Genomic DNA, 18,885 nt, shown 5'->3' on the forward strand with positions numbered 1-18,885 from the left:
TTTCACTGAGAAAACAGACTCCAGGCAGGACCATATACCAAGTCACAATTCTGAAGACTCTAGTACTTCTCCCATCATCTGCCCTTCCACATTTTTTTTTGGACGTGGGATCCTATAATCACAGCCCTAGAAGAGAAGACCCCACATCCTAATTTCCTCCCTTGGGGTCAGATTAGATACTGGTCTAATCTCTTACCTTTGGCTGTGGGCTGCAGCTTTCTGTCCTTCTCCAGCTCTTCCTCCTGTAGGCGGCTCAGAATTTCCTCCAGGGTCTTCCCAATCTCCACAAAGGATGGGCGCAGTTTGGGGTCCATCTGTAGTCATCCGCACCAGCCATTAGCCCTGCCCTCCTATCTTCCACCCCAAGGATGGCATTTGAGTCCTTCTAACATCTTTTAAAACTCAGATGTGCAGCTAAGAGAGCGTTTCTGAAGACCAGAGACCGTGGGGGTGATTCCCAGAGCTAAGGTCAGGGAATATGCTTCCCCTATCTTAGTACGCTTTCTGTGTCATTCCCTTGTTTGGCACAGAACTCTCCAAAAGGGTATGCTCATGTTGGTTTTCTTTCTTGAATTCTGTTGCTAATGTGTTTCTTGGAGCTCCCTAGACAAAACTCAACTACATGGTCTTAACGGGTAGGTCCAGCCCCAGAGCTGGAGACTAACAAGAGCCTTTCCCATGGACCTTAGACCAGCTGGATCCATGGTCCAACTAAAACTTGACCAAAGCTCCATCAATATCCAAGGCAAGGGGTGATGGATCTACCCTGCAGTCTGAGGATTAGATATTAGATATTACAAAGCGGTTTTCCTTTCCTTGGTCCAGGGTTCTAGAGCGTCTGGCAGGCCCAGAGGAGAAGATATGGGCATTCATCAGTGAAAATAAGGCCCCCTAATTAATTAGCAGCCTTTCCCTACACTCTCAGACCAAAGCCAGGGAAGCAGGGGAAGATACTCACGTTACAGCAGTTGAAGGTGAGCTGTAAAAAGTCTGGGGGACAGTCCCCCACCATGTGCTGGAAAGCGTCATAGTCCAGCCCGAAGTTCTATTGATGGATATGATGGGGAGGCAACAGGGGACATGGGTAGAGAGGTCATTAATCCCTCCATTCATCCTAGCCTGCTCAGAGAGGCTGGGAACTGCCCCTGAGAACTAGCCATACAGACTAAGTTCCAGCAACTCCACCCCAAAAACAAAACAGTTCTACAGCCTCAAAAGCAGCCCCATCCCAGTGGCACTGATCCCCATGCCTGCAGCTCACCTCTGTGCGGGGAAGATAGTCCGGATCAGCCTGGATTCGGGCGATGATCTCACAGAGGATGATACCGTAAGAGAACACGTCCGCCTGGTTGGTAGTGAGACCTCAGTTTCCCTCTCAATGGGGTGAAAAGTAGGGTTTCTGCCCCTCATATCCACCAGCCCAGGCCTGGGCCCTACTGCCCATATTTCATTCAATTCATCACCAGGTACCAGCCCTGCCCTTGGCGGGAAGGACGTAGATAGACCCTCACCCTGAACATTAAGGGTGATCTTGGACACTTTCTGCTAAAGGTAGATTCTAAGGAAAACCAGGTCTTGGGGTTCCCAAACTCACCTTCTCATTGTAGGGCTCATCTCGGAGAACCTCAGGCGCCATCCAGAAGGGTGAGCCCACCACAGCCAGCTTCTCACACCCCATGCTGTGAGGTGAGATGATACAGAAAATGAGCTTGCCGTTGGCTGATGCAATAGGATATCTGAATACTGGGAATTCTTCCCCAAGGATGGGCACAGACTAGGACTGACTAAATTTAGCAAGCTGAGGTTGAGCTGTGACCAAGTCCTGGCCTCTGGGGAGGAAGCTGGAGTTTTCTTTTTGCCTCAGTCCCTTCTATAACCCCAGCACCCATTAGGTTACTCACCTAACATCAGGAATCTTCTCAGCGAGGCCAAAGTCAGCTATGACAGCAGAGTAACCATTCTCATCCCTCTTTATCAGGCAGTTCTAGGGTTCCCAAAGAAGAAAGTGTAGCTCAGAAATAGGGACCAGTCAACCATAAAATTACTGAGATCCCTCCCTGTCACAGGGTACCCTGCTCCTTGATGAAACCATACTCTTAGGCTGACCCCAGTGGTCAGTCTTGGGGGGTTCTGACAGTCATGTGAGATGAGTTAGGCCTGGATCTTGGGTGGTTACCCTAGTATTATCATGCTCCAAACATGAATATTTATCTTTGTTTTCTATATACTAGGCATGGTTCTAAGTGCCAGAAATACCTCAATGAACAGAAACCCTTGTCCTCTTGGAGCTAACAATCTAGTGGAGGAAGACAGACTATCAGGCCCCTGGCCTCCCTTCCTCTTTTCCTCAGGATACAGAAACCAAAGGCCAGGCCAGACCTTGCCAAGTAATATAAGTGTAGGACAAGCACCCAAGCCTACACCAACTTTCACTGCTAACAGGATCACAACCAACTTTCTATTTGGTATTAAAAGTCTATGATCTGGCTCTAACCAATCTGCCTACCTTACCAGCCACTCCCCTCTGTCCCTGGTGCCGTGATGCACACATCTGCATCCACTGTCACAGACATGCTTGGCATGTAAAGCTTGAATAGGCCCTTCAAGCCTTTGCCTTTGCTTATACCATTCACTTCCATTTGGAATGCTCTCCCAATTCTCCTCTTCACCTCAGAAAATTTTATGTGTTTTAAGGCAAGCTACCTTTCCAGCCCTGTCCTCTCCAACTCTCACCTTTCTCTCTCATCTCAACTCCTTTAACTCCTACTCTATGCCACTTCTTACAGTCTACCAGACTGTCAGCTCTTCAGGAGCAAGTTCTGGTTCCTCACAGTATTCATTTCATGAAAGAAGTTCAAGTCATGTTTACCGAACAAATGTCTCCATAGAAAGGATAAACCCAAACAACTCATAAATAAACACAAAGCAGCAACGAGCTCTCCCCAAACAGCTGCATTCGAAATAGCCCTACACCACTCTGGCTCAGGAGGTACCTTACTCTACCCACTTTCCTCCAGAGGCAGAAGAGACTAGGGATCCTTGGCTCACAGGGACATTTCTGGCGCCAGCAAGGCCCTATCTGACCCAAACCAGCCCTCCCTCCTCATCAGCCTTGACATCCAATTGCCAAGACATTGACAAGTCACTTCCTGCTCACTCCACATTAGGTACAAATTAGTCCCTTACTTTGCCCTTGATGTGATCACAACATTCTTTCCCCAAACTGGAAGAAGCCTATGATTTCATTGCATCCTCTCCTACCTTGGATCCCACATAGACATGCACCATCTCTGGCTTTCTAGCAAGCTGACCTTGTGCTTCTCCTAGCATTAGTTCTCCCATCAGTCCTGTTGGCTCAGCATCCCCCAGCATCTTGACTTTGAATGTCTTTGAGAATATGAGCCCTAGGCCAATTTGACTATTAGATAGCTGAAGCCCAGGCTATAGGGCACTGTCCCATGAGGCAATAGCAGCTCAGATATGTCAGCTATTTTTCTCCCCTCTCCTTTTTTTCTAACAATTTCTGTCTCCAAGGCTCAGTCTAAAGTTCTGTTTTCTATTTGCTTTGTAGCCCTCAGAAACAAACAACCTTGTTAATTCAGATTGTAAATTCAGCAAGTGAAGAACAGAACATGGCCACGGTACTCTGACTTGTCAAAGTTGTTTAGTTTCTGCCCCATCTTCACATTCATGGAAATCTGTTCACTCACTGCAAACCACCCATTTGAGAGTAAGTGACTCCACAGTAGCTTCTCTGAGTGTCTGAGAAATGGCTAAGGCAGGGATGATCAGGACCCCACAACATGGGGCAGGTTATCTCTGCCTCTGGTCTGGAGTGTGACCACTTCCCCTCTTTAAGCTTCTCCACAGCCAACAGCTGGGCATTGGAGCCAAAAACAAAAATGGGATACTAAAAACCAAAAGAGCCAAACTTTAGGAGTCTGTATCGGAAGTGATAAGAAAAATGGGAGAAACTGTGATCAGCATTAGCTCTATTGGGTTGTCCAACAAACTCCTGTGCCTGTCGTCCTTATGAAGGCCTCAGCTAGTGAGGTTTTCCTTATCTCCCACTCTTTCCTCACTGGCTTCTGCTGGAAGTATTCTCACAGAGGATCCTAATGAGTTCCACAGCATTAAGCTCAATAGACAAAATTAGTCCTTTTATTACTTGACCTTTCTGCTGTTGACATTGCTGATTACTTCTGTTGGTGTTTTTACATATCATTCAGGAATCATACAGTACTTGAGCATGCAGAGAATGAGCAGTTGTGCTCCTAGAGCTAACAGATAGCTATCGGAGGTTAGTCAGAGGCTATTCCCATTCCTTTTTTATTCTCCTCTCCTGGCTTCTATGACTCTACAGTTCTGGATTTCCTTTTCTACCTTTGACTACTCTACAGACTTCCATGCAGGCTCTTCTTCCCATTCTATGAGGATGATGCTCTCAGGGTTCTATCCTGGGCGTACAACTCTTGTGTGCTTTTGTGGCAGCTAATCCATATTTCTTTTCTAAATACCACCTCTGTGCTGATGATTTCCAAATATATATCCTCAGCCCCGACCTTGATCCTCAAGCTACAGATTTCCACATTCTATCTATCTATTTCTGGACATTTCCTCCTGGATTACGCATATTGAACTCCATACATGCAAACCTGAACATATCTTACTCCCCCAAAAGCTAAAACTCTAGCTGTATTTTTATGTCAGCTGGTACCCAGTTTGCTAAGCTAGAAACCTGGGATTTAGCCTAGATTTTTAACTCTGACTCCAACTAATTTTAGCTTCTAAGCATTTCTCAAATCAGTCCCTCATCTGCATCCCCACTACTATTGCCCTAGTTCAGGTCCTCATTATTCCTCCTGATTATTGCAATACTCTTCTAATTGGTCTCTGTGGCTTGGGCCAGGCTTGATCTCCAGAATCCACTTTCCTCATTCCTGCCTGCGTGATCTTCATAAAATGAAAATCTAACTATGTTACTCCTCCATCTAAAAGCCAGAGCAATGACATATTGTATGATTCCATTTATATAAAATGCCTAGAATAAGAAATCCATAGAAACTGAAAATAGATTAGTGGTTGCCAAGGGCTAATGAGAGAGGGAACAAGATATGGGGTTTTTGTTTTAGGGTGATGAAAATTAGATAGTAGTGATGGTTGAATATATGAAAAACCACTGAGATATATACTTTGAAAGGGTGAATTTTATGTGCAAGTATATTTCAAAAAAAGCTGTTACTTTAAGAAAGCTGACAATGGTTCTTCATTTCTTACCTACAAGATAAAATCCAAGCTAGATATAATATGATCAGACTCCTTTCTTTTCAACTCGTATCCCTTTTCACTCCAACATCGCAGTCTGCATGTCATATTATTTGTGCCTCTGTGCCTTTGTTTATGCAATTCCCTTTGTCTAGTCTGGTCTGGAATATTACCACCCTTCCCCGCCTCACCCCCCAACACACACAATATTTAATAAGTAGAATTCAATTTTCAAGATTCAGCTTAAGCACCATCTCTTCCAAGAAGCCTTCTCCATACCCTCAGGTTGGGTTAAATATCCTTTTCTTAAAGCATCCTATGCATTCTCTCTCTAACCTTAGCATTTGCTGTATTATAATGAAAATGTCTGTTTCTATAGGCCCCTCCTACAGCTATAGACTGTAAGCTATAGTCTGTAAGCTTTAGGAAAGCAGGGATACCTTAAGAGGGAGGTGGCCTAAAGCATATTTCCTATCGCTTTGGGTAAGGAAAAAATTGCATACTCTGTGTGGTACCCTAGAAATTATAAAACATTTTTCACAAACAAGATCCCAATAGTTCTTCAAAACGACATTGTCAGGTGGGCGGATCTGAGATTTTTACATTTAAAATGAGAAAAGTGAAGGTTACCACTATAAGTGGTAAAAGCCCAGATCTCCTGATTCTAAAGTGTTCCTTCCTGATGATTTTGGCCTCTCAAGAAGAACAAACTGAAAAGCTTTCCACTGGATACTGCAAGGCCATGGCAGATGCAATGTAGTTTTAAGATAGCAGCAGTAACCGGGGCCCATGGAGAAGGCGGCACTGTTTGTGTAGGCAATACAATAAGATGCCTTTATTTGGCATGCTAGCCCCTACCTCCAAGATAGTTAATCCAAGGGCATCTAGTGTAATGATTGCATTTCTCACTCAGTTTGGATATTGCCCCAGTACAGACTACAAAATATGAAGCTCAGACCACTGTGGGGTTCTAAAGAAGCCAGACCAATTTTCAGGCTGTTTCGGATGCAAGGTCCATTGCATAGAGGATGAAAATGCTTTATTCAAAAGTATCCTTGCCTAGAGTAAGCAGCAGACATAAGAGGCCCAGTCAGACTTCCCTAAGGCAAGAGGTGACCTTTTCAAGTTCAAAAAAAAGCCTAGGTACTGCTGCTGCCTGGTTCCTATTCCTCTTTGTCCTCACACATACTACATATTTGCTTCTTCAAGGGCAGGGAAGGATCCCATTCATCTTTGTACCTCTACTGTATCACAGACACACAGAGCTAGCAAAAGTTTGTTATATGAAATTTTGGACGGATGACCGAAGCAACTGGGCTCCTTTCAAAAGTATATGTCAAAGGCATACATTAATCATACATTCGACTCTCCATAGTGGGGCTGAGCTGACAAGAAGTGGCCATGAATGCATTTCTGGAAGCCAACACAAATCTTTCAGAACTGAGCCAGAGTACACACTTGGGAGCACTTCCTGAGGTCTCCTAGAATAAACCGCACAGTCAATACTGGCACTACACGAAACCACTACAGCACAGGAAGATCACAGACTGAAATGCCCTCCTAAATGCCCAGAGACTAAGTCTCTCAGAAGATTATCTGGTTTGCTATAATGTGTCCCCATCCCTTGCCCTCCATCTCATCATGTGATCCCAAATCTTTACCACAGCTCTTGTGTAATAATCTGTTCACAAATCTGTCTCCTCAACTAGACTAAAAGCCCATGAATGGTACAGATAGGGTTCTAGTAATTTCTATGTCCTCAATACTACATTCTCTATTAGCACAGTATAAATGATACCTAAAAGCTACTGATGACTCTCATTATAAAAAACAACTATTGTGATACTTTGCTATAACATCCCCAGGAAACTAATACAGTATTATTTTCAAAATGTCTGTTAATTTAAAATGTCAGAATACTATTGAACTGTTCTGATTTTCATTGAAGTTAAACATTTGTGATGTATGCTAGACATTTATGTCCTCTTCTGTGAATTGTTTCCTGATATTTTTATGCTTTTTTCTCTCATTTATTATAACTTTAATGTTCTTTTTCATCAACATTTTAAGATTATTATTTGTTAGCTGTTACATTTACTACAAATGTTTTCTCCTAGTTTTTGGTTTGCTTTATAACTCACTGCCTAAATGTATAAAATAAACAGGAATGGTTTTATAACTTTTAGAACATATTTTTACTTCATTAAAATAAGCTATCAAACTACAAAATAAATAAATAAATAAACTAGAGGGTGTCCTAAGAGACACCCTCTGTATCCCTCCAGCATTCACCTTTGTTCCTAATTCATGTTCTCTTCAGTCTCTGAAAATGGGCATTTTCTGTTCCTAGTTGTTGTGTGGTATAGCGGGATAGACTATTTACTCTGATTGATTCACCAGAGTGGCTTCTTTGGAATCCATGAAAAAATACATATATATACACAAAAACCAACAACCAAGACTAGAGGTACAATTCATAACTCACACTCCTAGTGGTAACCAAACACAGTTGTGCTCGCCTGATCCTGGACAGTAATGAAAATAAGCAGAAACAAACTGCTCTCTCAGCTGCTCCTAAGAGCCAAGCCTAATATATAGTTGTACTAGTTACTCCTAGAGCTACAGATAAAAAGCCTGTGTGTGGTTATTGCCACTTCTTGATGGAGCTCATGAACTGAATATTTTTAAAGCTACACTACCTTCCTTCTAAGTAAACTATCAGCATCACCACAGCACAAATCCGTATCAGGCTATTTCTTAGAAGTAATTACAAAATTAGACTGAATAGCTATATCTGACAGACTTTTCACTCTTGAAAGCAGTATTGCTGTAACCACTGATGTGTGAATCCTGCAAAGGGAATACTGCTTTCAGAAGACATTCTGATAGGAAACTAGGGATCTTCTTTGCCTCTACCACAGGCTCAGGATCATTTTTACCCACGTAGAATGTGTTTCCACTACTTTAAATCCTTCCTGTGAGCTCTGGTCTGAGAAGCCCAGACTGATGGCTCCTGTGAGGTCAAGGACAAAATTCTATTTTACAGACTGATTGAGGTCCAAAGGCATTGAAGTCATTTGGAGGGTGGGACAAAACTGGGTCTGGGACTCAAAATCTCAGGTTTCAAGCAGATGTTTCGGCCTCTGTGCTATCAAGTGCATTCTCTGAAAGAGAACCAGGAAGCCCCTACTCTGACAGGCTCTATGCTAGGTGCGAGATGCAACATAATAGAACAAATAATTTAAAGTGTACACCACTAAAGGATAAGTAAACCTTTTTATTGTTCCTTAAGATATCAAATTTAAACCCAAGGTTGGCAATGAGGAAATAATTCGGAAACCTCAAAGCCCTCCTCTGTCCCTTTAGTCTTATTTCTCCCTTGGGGCTTCCCATTCTTATAGTCACTGTCACTACCATGCAGGCCTCCTGGGTAGGGCTGCTCTGACCTAGGTGTAGACATACAACCTTCTCCTTAATCTCTGCCACACAATTACAATGAGGATGAAACATTCAGGCAAACACTCAGAGATGATAAAAGGGCAATGAACACAGACAGTCTCTCCTGGTACGCTGTCTGGCTTGTAAAATTCATTTGTTTTTCTTCAATTTGAAATTCCCTACAGTGCACTTCTCAGCCTGTCTCCAGTTTGTAAACTCATTTGTTCTCACCACCTAGAAGTATCCTTAATACCTCCTGAAAGTTCAGACCCAAGAAAGCACAGCCAAGAGACCCAGTTCTTTCTAAATTCCTAGTTTCTCATCTCAAGCCATTGACACTGGGAACACCTACTCCCTAACAGGAAAACCAAATAACAGTACCCTATAGGTCTAAAAAGGTTATCAGTCATTTTTACAACATGACAAGCCCAGACAGAATCACATTTGGACACTATCACAATGGGATATAAAGTGCTTTGGGAGCACGGAAGAGAATATGATGAGGTCTTAGGAACTCACTGGGAAGCTTTCCTTCTAAAGTCTAGCAGCATTTCTTTTCTCTGAAAACCTATAGTCTGTGGCTAAATACCTAATTATAAAAATGCTATGGACTGTTTTTCAATTATTTCCCAATAAGACTAAGTACCTCTAGGTCAGAAATTGTCCTTTTCTAATATACCCTCATCCATGGTGCCAGGCACAGTAGACACTCAGGTAGGCATGGGGAAAATAGCTGTGTGACTAATTGATAACTTGTCAGGATCTCCTTTCACCATGGAGGAAATGATGCTCTCTGAGTAGAACACAAAGATTTGATTTTTGGCTGCACGCCTAAGGTGAGGACAGACTATCAACTTAAGGCAGTGTCTAAGTTGTACAATTCTAATGGAAACAAGTGCAGTTTTTCTCCTTCTTGACTTTCTATAACATTCTAGGGGATAAGCAAAGGCTGATGAAGGGAAAAGATACCACCTTCCAAGACCAAACCATCCAACTGTCCAGTCCTTGAAGGTACTGATGAAGATAAAAGATTCCTCACAACTAGGCCTCAGCTGGTCACCAGATTCCACTTGACAGGTTTAGTGCTCCTTCGGTAACAGTACAGTTGACTACAAATGGCCCTGCCATACCTATGGGCCCTATAATCGCCTCCCCAAAGCTATTTTCTGTGTAGTAGTTTAGAAACCAATGGCCAGGGTCCCCCAAGGACAGTACCTCATACCATTCTAGTATGAGGTACCTGGAGACTGACTGCCTTAGGCCTTATCGGCTCAGAGAGTAGAGCCTGCTTTTGTTTCCTTTGCAAACTGTTTTTTTATAACAGGCTCCCTTACCCCTCCATCCATGACAGAAGGGGTATAGGAATATATTTATATGTATGTATGTATATATGCATGTGTATGTGCTGAAGGTGGGGAATGAAATGACAGCTATTCTTGGACAAGTACAAAACTCCCATAGACCTTCTTAGAAGTCTTTTAAGTCAGCTCCTGGACAGAAGTCATATTAGGTGATTTAAACCTCCCACATCAATGATCAAGCAGTATTATTTATATAAGCCTTATCTCGGTGGTGTCCTAGGCCATTTGGCACTGAGGTGTCTCTGCTTTGAAGCATGGCCAACTTCCTCTAAAAACAACTCTTTTCTAACCTGGTCACACAGCAATTTGGAGGGCAAGAAAATACTATAGAGACCACCTGACTCCAAAGAGGAACTGGCAGGATGGCAGAAACTCAATCACACAGACAGAAAATGGGTCAGTACATTACGGCCCTCAAAACCTGCACTCAAGTGACTAAAAATCACTGAGCTCCTACTCTCAGTTAAGAGCCACTTCCTGGAGGTCGTTCCTACAGAGCAAAAACCTCTTAACTCTCTTCATGCCATCTGCTTCTGCAACACACATATTTAGGAGACTAAAGTCAAGTGTGAAGGTTCTCAAGACGTATGTGTTGCCTGGTTCAATATTAAAATATACCTGCTGTGAGCTGAGACTGGCTTTCTAAGGACTAGCTAGCTATACAGAGTAATAAGTTGCATCCTCTGTAATTAAATGTTAAATCTATAAGAGAGTTCCATCATTCCAAAGCCCATTAATGACTGGTTTAACACAGCTTTCTTGGTAATGGAGGACAGTGTCTCAAAGAGTTGTGCAAGTAAAGCCTTCGTACCTTAGATGTGAGGTCCCGATGGAAAATGCCTTTGAAGTGAAGGTAGCTGAGGCCCACTGCTATGTCATAGGCCAGTTTCACCCTCACAGTCCAGGGCAAATGCAGATTACTGTCTAGCAACTGTTCCAGGTTTCCAGAGTTGATATACTGCAAAACAGAAGGAAAACCCAGCTACCATTTGTCTGGTTGTGAAACCACTAGAGAGTAAATGCCTAGAAGATAGAGACTGTATGTTTTGTTTGTTTTTTAAGTTACTGAGGGCTTATCCTGCATCCAGGCACTATGGTAGGTGCTACTCACAAAGTTACTTTCCTTTGAAGAGATCACAATCTGTAAAGGGATATAGACAAACAATAAACAGTATCATGTGGTAGATGCTAAAATATAGCTTTGTACATGTACAACAGCACTATGCAGAGCGGAGTGACTAACTCAATTTGGACATGTCAGAAAAGCTGTATAGAGGAAATAAGGAGTCAAAAGGATAACCTAGGGGAGCAGGAAAGACAGACCACATAAAGGGAGCAGCATATACAAAGATAAAGGTTAAGTGACCGTACATGAATAGGAGAGGCAGATGAAGCTGATATGCTTTGCTAAGATACATGGACTTTATCCTGTCTATAGGGAATAAAAGAAAGTCTCTTAAGCAGAAGAGCAACGTGTTCATATTTACTTTTTAAAGAAAATATTATTTTAGCAATGGCATGATAGATGGATTAGAGTGGAGAATATGGAGAAGGCAAAACAGGTTAGGAGATTATTACAATAAACCTGATGAAAGAAAGATGCCTGAGTTAAGGCCAATAGTGGAGGCATCGGAACAGAGCAAGATTCAAGACATATTTAGATGGCAGAGTTAAAAACAACAACAACAAAACAACAACAACACAAAAACACCTTGATGACTGTCTGGATAGGGGAGTGAGGGCAATGAAAAACTATAGGTTGATCCCAAGTTATTGGTCCCTGGATGCCATTATTAATTATCCAGAATACAGAGAGAAAAGCAGGTTTTCAGAAGAGGCAATGTTAAAAGATAGCGGGTTCAGCCAGGACATGCTGAGTTTAAAGGCTTTTAGGACAACTGAGGTGGAAAGTCAGTTTAAAGTTCAGGAACAAAGTCTGGGCTAAAGATAACATTTAGGAGGCAGTAACATTGAGCTAAATTAGTCACTGAAGCCAAGGAATGTATAAAATTGCCCAGAGACTAACCTGTAAGGTGGGAAACTAACATTTAAAAAAGCAGGCAGAGGAAGAAGAATCAAGCAAGAACATCATATAGAAGTAGTCAAAGAAGAACTTTCTCAAAAGGAAAAGACCGAAAGTATCAAATGCTGTAAGTCAAGAAAGATGAACATTAAAAGTGTCTACTGAATTTGTAAGTAGGAAGTCACTGCAACCATGGCCAGAGCAGTTTCAGTAAAATTGTTAAGACCAAAATAAAACCACAGTGAACTGAAGACTGAGTAAGAGATAAGGCTACAGAGGAACTACGTGAAGACATACTCTTTCAAGAAATCTGGCTGTTCGTCATCCCTACATACTCATGAAGGGCTGCTTTGCTTTTTTTTTTTTTTTTAAAGAGCAAATAGCATATTTATATAAAGATGATAATAAAAACAGCTAACATCTATTTACATAGTGCTTACTTTGTACCAGGTACTGTTTTAAGAACTTTACATCATCTCATTTAATCTGTACAAAACCCTATGAGGTAAGTGTACTATTATCCTCATTTTACAAAAGACATTGAGAGGTTAAAAAACGTGCTTAAGGTTATCTAACTATTAAGGAGCAGAACCAGGGTTCAAACCCAGGCAGACTGGCTCCAGGGTCCATGCTCTTAAGCACTACATTACACTAGAGAGCTAGAGGCCACAACATCCGAATCAGAGAGCCTCATGCAGAATAGAAGCTCAAAGTTTATTGCCAATTAAGTTAATAAATTTATTCAAAACTTACATGATGTATTATTATCTCTTTATTCCTTCCAAGGGACAAAAAGGGGAAAATTCCTCTAAGCTTAAAATTAGGCTCTTTATACCTATTATGGGGGATATTATTGAATTTACAAAAGACTAGGGAACCTAAGAGATCTAAATTTTAGTCCAATTCTGTCCCTTAATAGTCATGTAATTTTACAAAAATCAACTAGTAAGGCTATCCTTTGGTTTTACCACCTAGAAAGTAGGTATGACAATCCATGATCATATAGTTCACAATGTTATTTTGAGAATCTAATACAAATATATGAAAGTACTTAGAAAAAATGTCATATGAGATTTTCTTCTGTGGTAACAGAAGCACCAAAAAGAACCAGTTGGGGGCAGCAATGCAACACTTCAGATCTTTGGATGAGGCAAATCATGTTTGGCAAGGCAGATAGAATGGCTAAAAATACACCCAACTTCTCAAGAGAGAAACCTGTCGACCTGCTCCATCCTGCTTAATAATCCACCTTTGGAAATCTCAAAATGAGACATAAGAACAGCATTAGTACAGTGCCTTCATCTCTTCACTATACCTGAATCTGTCCACGATTCACATGTGAGGTGCTCATTTGCTAAAAAGAAACTGAACCTGCAAACTCTAAGCTACATGGGAGCAATAAAGCTGGTACCTAGTCATGCAGGCAAATTTCCTTAGTTCTGAGAGTCAGAAAGATCTGAAAAGTGGTTCATTTTTTCGGCATGGTGACAATGTGACATAGAAAGCCTTATTTCAGAATATACAGGTTTCCCAACTGAGGGCCAGCAGAAAAGCCTATGATGAAAAGGCTGTATGTGCACTGTCTATAGGTCAGGCTAAGCCAGGACTTTTGATTCTGGTTCACAGAAACACATGTTTATTCTGTTTAACCATGTCTCTGAAGGTCTGACAAATCCACAGACAAAGCCAGAAATTGGATAGCAGAGAAGAAAGGCGAGACAAGGTGAGGAATCACACTGGCTAGTAGGGTCTGGATTTTCTAGGCAAAATAATAAAAGCACAAACCAGGACCAGAGAGAGAAACCAAATGGAGTTTACCAGTACAACCAATTTCTCTTGTTGGCCTTTGGTGAATACTTTGGTGGGGCTGATAAGCCTTTGGGCCTTCAGAAACCACAACTTCTCAATGTCTCAAGACCTTTTGCATATATTAGGAAAGGAAGTTTGAGATCTGCCAACAAGGAAGATTTCTAAGTTGCTACACATTCTGCGTGCCCATTAGTTGGAACGTTCACTTCCCCATAAGCAATTCCCAGTGCAGACTCGGCTGGTGAGTCCTCTGTACAAATCCCTCTATGAGAAGCAGAGGCAAGAGGGCAACTAGCACATTCGGCTTTCTCCTGTGAGGATAACAGCTGCTTTGCTTTCATTTTACTTCCTTGGGCAGCCCTACAAAATCACCTAAGGCATTGGCAATACATTTCAATAATCGACCAGAGAAATTTTACATTTTACATTTCTTATAGTTTTTCTTTTAAACTTTCAAGTTCAGAAAACTATTAATAACAGTCAATCAAATGTGTTACTGGTACTTCAATACCTTTCAGGGACTTTCCTCCTCATGATCTAATAAAATAAAAGAGTTTGTGCCATTTCATTTGTTTGATATTTGATTTCACTGAAGACAGTCCCTAGAAGGCAATAAATAAATGTATGCTGATGATCAACACCCTTAAAAAATTGCCAAAGGGAGAAATAAGTTAAAACTTAGCTCTCCATTCAGGAATATGGATTCAAGTTATTTCTACATTTATTGAGCATGCCTCCCACTCCTGCCACATCCATATGAGAGTAAGAATCTGTTTACATCAACATTATGTCCCCCAGTGATTAGAAGAGTACCTAGTACATAGTTAATGTGGGTGTGTAAAGATGAATAACATTCAGTTTATACTTTAAAGTACAGTGAAAGACATACAGGTAAGTAAATAATACCAATAATCCTTTAGCTGAGGTAACCTAGGGTACGGAAGTATAAACTGACTCTGCCTGAGGAGTACAGAAAGTTCCAGAGAGGAGGTAACATCTTAAAAGTTAAATTCTAAAAGATACTTAGGAGTATGGTTCTTCCTATACATCTGCTGTAAGCTCAAATGGACCAAATCAGGCACAGAGAGACACATGAACACGCCTACACAAGGACTATTCTGGAGCAGCATGAAGCAGTCCCTACCACCCACTACATACCCAGGGCTCCTATTCCCAATTCTTACAGATTCTAGTGAGCTATAGTAAACTCACCTGATCATAACCAGTAAGAAGAATAAGAAATAATGATTGCTTTTTTAATTTCTTTACTTTGAATTAGCAATGTACTAATATCCACAGCCAAACAAGCTTATCTCTAAACAGTGGTTCAAACTCATTTTCAGAGAGGCTCTGAAGAAAATATCAACTGTAAAAATTATTATTCCTTTTTGAAAAATCTACCCAACTGGCCTAGAGCTAGAGCACTTACCCAAGGCAGATAATGTGCTGCCATCCAACTAACAGAGATCATTTGTTGTCACCCAATGAATAGGGTTGTCCTGAGGAAGATCCATCCATCTCTCTACCCGCCCACCTACACAAACACTGAAAACCTACTATGTGAAAACACAAAGATAAGTGGGGCCAGTCTCTGCTCTTGTTCACAGTCTAGGAGAGATGACATATGATCAACTAATAATTTTTTTTCACACAGAACAATATCATAATCAGATATGCTATATAGAAATATCATTTTAACAGTAATTTAAAAAAATGTATGGAAAGGTCATGAATTGAGGTTTGGAGAATAGTTAGGAGGCTTCTGGAATCATCTAGGTGGGAAGTACCAAAGGCCTGAATAAGACGATGGCAGCAAGAATGGAAAAGAGGTTAATATCTGGAGACATCTCAGAGGTAGAATCAACAGGATTTTGTGTTTAATCAAAGGCAGGGAATAATTAAAAGAGATAAGGTATACAAAGTATACCTAGCTCAGTGCTTAGCTCATAGTACATAATTCGTTCTCCCCACTACCAATATCTTATCATCTTCTTTCCTTCTCTGGGATGCTCCATTAGCTTCCGAACTAGTCTTCTGGTCCCCTTCTTTCATCTTGAACACACTTGGCCCTCATTCCAATCCATTTCACATAACACAGCCAAAAATCATTCTGAAATGCCAACCTGAAGCCATTTCCCTGTTAAAATTATTCAGTGTTGCGCTATACTCTTAGTATAAAACCCACAATCCTTAGCATGGCATTCAAAGCCTCTCACTCATGCTTATAAAGGTTTCACTCCATGCTTACTTGTATATGTATATACATTGCTGACCCCTTTACCTGGAGTACTCTGGGGGACAACTAGGCCTGACTAATTAATCACTCATTGTTGAGGATTCATTTCCTTTTCATGGATGCCCATATGTAGAGTTAGAAGAAAGACATTCTATGCAAAGGAACACAAATATAAAGTACAGAGAGTGCAGAGATTAGTATTCCTTTTCTTTTTCTGCATAAAGTATAAGTAGGAGAGAAGGGATGAAAGGAGGGTACTGCAACAGTCCAGAAGAGAGATGGCCAAATGCCTGATTTAGAGTGCTATTTCAGGCATGAAAAAGTGGGCTAGTGTAAGAATATGCAGAGGTAGAATCTAAAGAGTTTAGTAACTGAATGGTAGATATGAGAACTGAGGGGGAAATAGTCAAATGCAACTCAGAGATTCCAAATTGAGGTGTTCAGAGAAGCAATGGGAAGAGATGCTGTAATCTTCTGTGCCATCAGCAAGTCAAAAACCAGCGTCAATGCCAAACAGTGGCTTGTTGAACCTCTATTCTTTGAATGGGCTTTCTACAGAGGAGGGCCTGAGCCCCGACCTAGTTTTCACTGAAGCCCAACAATGCCATTATCCTGGCTGCTGTATGTTTGTTGGTCGGCTCCAAACACAAAGGCTAGCAGACACCCCATCCTGCTGATTTGGTTTAAAGAAGAAAAGAAAGCTTTGTTACCAACCGCCCTGGGTAATTCCAGGACAGGCATCCCAAGAGCACCCTGAGGGAGGCTTGTGCTCCAAAGGAGCCTCCTGTTCTCAGCTCGAGGTTCCACAGCCACTGCAAGCATGCATCGGTACATCTTCCAAGGCCCAAGTTTGCCACAGTTCAGCCTCCACTCCAGGAGATCCACCAGGGCCTGCCTAACTGATACAATCAGTGGTAATGAACCAACTTAGAGAAAGAGAATCCAAAATGTGTTTCAGAATATTTGAATGTTCCATTCTCTATGCTTTCATAAATGCTTATCTATTTCCCAGAATGCTCTTCTTCCCCTTCATAGCTTTGCTATTTTTTATTCATCCTTCTAAATCCAGCCTGAGTGTCTTATTTTGGAAAGCATTTCCTGATACCCCATCCCATACTTTGTGCCACTTCAGGCCCCTGTATGTATTTCTACTATTGCTTATCACATTGTACTATAACTATTGATGGCAGAGACCAGGTGTTTCTCAACTCTGTAAGCCCAGTATCTAGTAAAGTGAACAATAAATTGTTGAATGAACAAATGAATGATTAAGTACATTTAAATAGATGGAGGCAGGTTTCAAGTCCCCTCTTTTATTAGAAACCCTCCCAATATACTACTTAATGTAATTTATGATCAAAAAGAGAAATACGCTTTTAGAGGAATTTTCTGATAAATACCACACAAAACGAATATTTACTAATGCCCATTATATGGCAGAACATGATAGCATTGGATATAAAGTGCAATACAAAACAGCGTGTTTAGCCATTCATTGATACAAAATTCTGAGAATATTTTTACCACCCTTATCAGCAGACTCTTTAAAGTGGTCAGAATTACATGAACTTAAAAATTATAACAGAGTTCTCTTTTTGGCAATTATAGAAGATATTTCTTTTATCGGCAGCTAGAAGCCAAGTAGAAGAGGCTATAAAGATACCTCCCCAATTTCCCTCACATTTCCCACAGATAGACACTACGAACCCATTCATCACTTTAAATAACATATTTGTTTAATGAGCTTGAAGTAGTATGAGTGTTTTTCTACTCATGTAAACTACTATAAACATCAAAATGATTATTTATCCACAGATTAAGAAAAGTATGATTAAACTTCCCCTATTGATTTTTAACTCTTACATCAAACATCTCAAAATCAAATCAAATTTGTTTAAATAAAGTAAACATTAAAAGGTAAATCTGTAGAATAAATTTTCTCAAAGAAATAAGATGACTGTTGTCTTTACCCCATGAAATTCTACTAGCAATCAAAGGTCTGAGACATGATTTAAGATCAGGCCAGGGATTCTGAACACTACAACCAGTTTGCTTTCCTACCCCTAAATCCATAATACCTCTACCAGTAACATGGCTACTGGGGCCATGTTTAAAAGCATTCTTCCCTCCAGCTTGCTACCCCACATCTACAACAACCCCACACTCTCTGGATCCAGACAGGAATCTCTGATATTCACTTGGTGATTGAGCTCAGAGTGAACAGAACTCAAAGCAATCCCTTAAGGAAGACAAAGCACCCTGCCTCCCCACCAGATCTGAGGAATAGGGGCTTGACAGTGGACAAAATAAAAATGGAAACCAAAAGAAGTTAAGTTTCTAATTAAGATGGAGGCAAACCACAAGCTCATGGTATCTTCTAGCAGCAAACGGTAGGTAGAGGGGTAGGATGAGGAGGAAAGGTTTTAAAGGTTTCTATTGTGCAATGTGAAAGACAGCTTCCCAGTCCAGAGTCACTCCAAGTGCAGGCAGAAATCTCCTCTGAATGCTAAGAGTCAGATGGGTAACTACACTTAAGCTCACAGAAATTCACAAAGATTACTTGGAGCCATCAAAGGAAGGGATGGAGAAAGAGGAACCATCTGGTTCTGGTTCTACTACAAAGAAAACAGATTTGAGATCTGGTGTACACAATAAGTGTCTACATCCTCGAGGAAAAAGGGAGAGACTTTTCTTCTCCTTGGTTGCAGACTATCTCAAGTGTAAGAATGATGTGCCTGCTTTAATAAGACAGT

At 41.1% G+C, this 18,885-nt stretch overlaps 1 protein-coding gene across 4 annotated transcripts in view; it reads right to left on the reverse strand.

The window, feature by feature from the left end:
* The window catches only part of TESK2 (testis associated actin remodelling kinase 2), a 104,923-nt gene that overhangs the window by 1,775 nt on the left and 84,263 nt on the right, over nucleotides 1-18,885 (reverse strand). For 3 of the 4 annotated variants that reach the window (XM_016137807.2, XM_016137806.2, XM_016137809.2), the window contains exons 5-10: nucleotides 10,876-11,022; nucleotides 1,902-1,984; nucleotides 1,595-1,679; nucleotides 1,262-1,345; nucleotides 959-1,045; nucleotides 197-314 (exon numbers count right to left, since the gene is read on the reverse strand). In XM_016137807.2, the coding sequence (XP_015993293.1) occupies nucleotides 197-314; nucleotides 959-1,045; nucleotides 1,262-1,345; nucleotides 1,595-1,679; nucleotides 1,902-1,984; nucleotides 10,876-11,022 (604 nt within the window). The remainder of the gene's footprint in view (nucleotides 1-196; nucleotides 315-958; nucleotides 1,046-1,261; nucleotides 1,346-1,594; nucleotides 1,680-1,901; nucleotides 1,985-10,875; nucleotides 11,023-18,885) is intronic. The other variant, XM_016137808.2, reaches the window with a different exon arrangement.

Source organism: Rousettus aegyptiacus, unplaced genomic scaffold, assembly GCF_014176215.1.
Source record: "Rousettus aegyptiacus isolate mRouAeg1 unplaced genomic scaffold, mRouAeg1.p scaffold_m13_p_1, whole genome shotgun sequence".
NCBI classification, from domain to species: domain Eukaryota; kingdom Metazoa; phylum Chordata; class Mammalia; order Chiroptera; family Pteropodidae; genus Rousettus; species Rousettus aegyptiacus.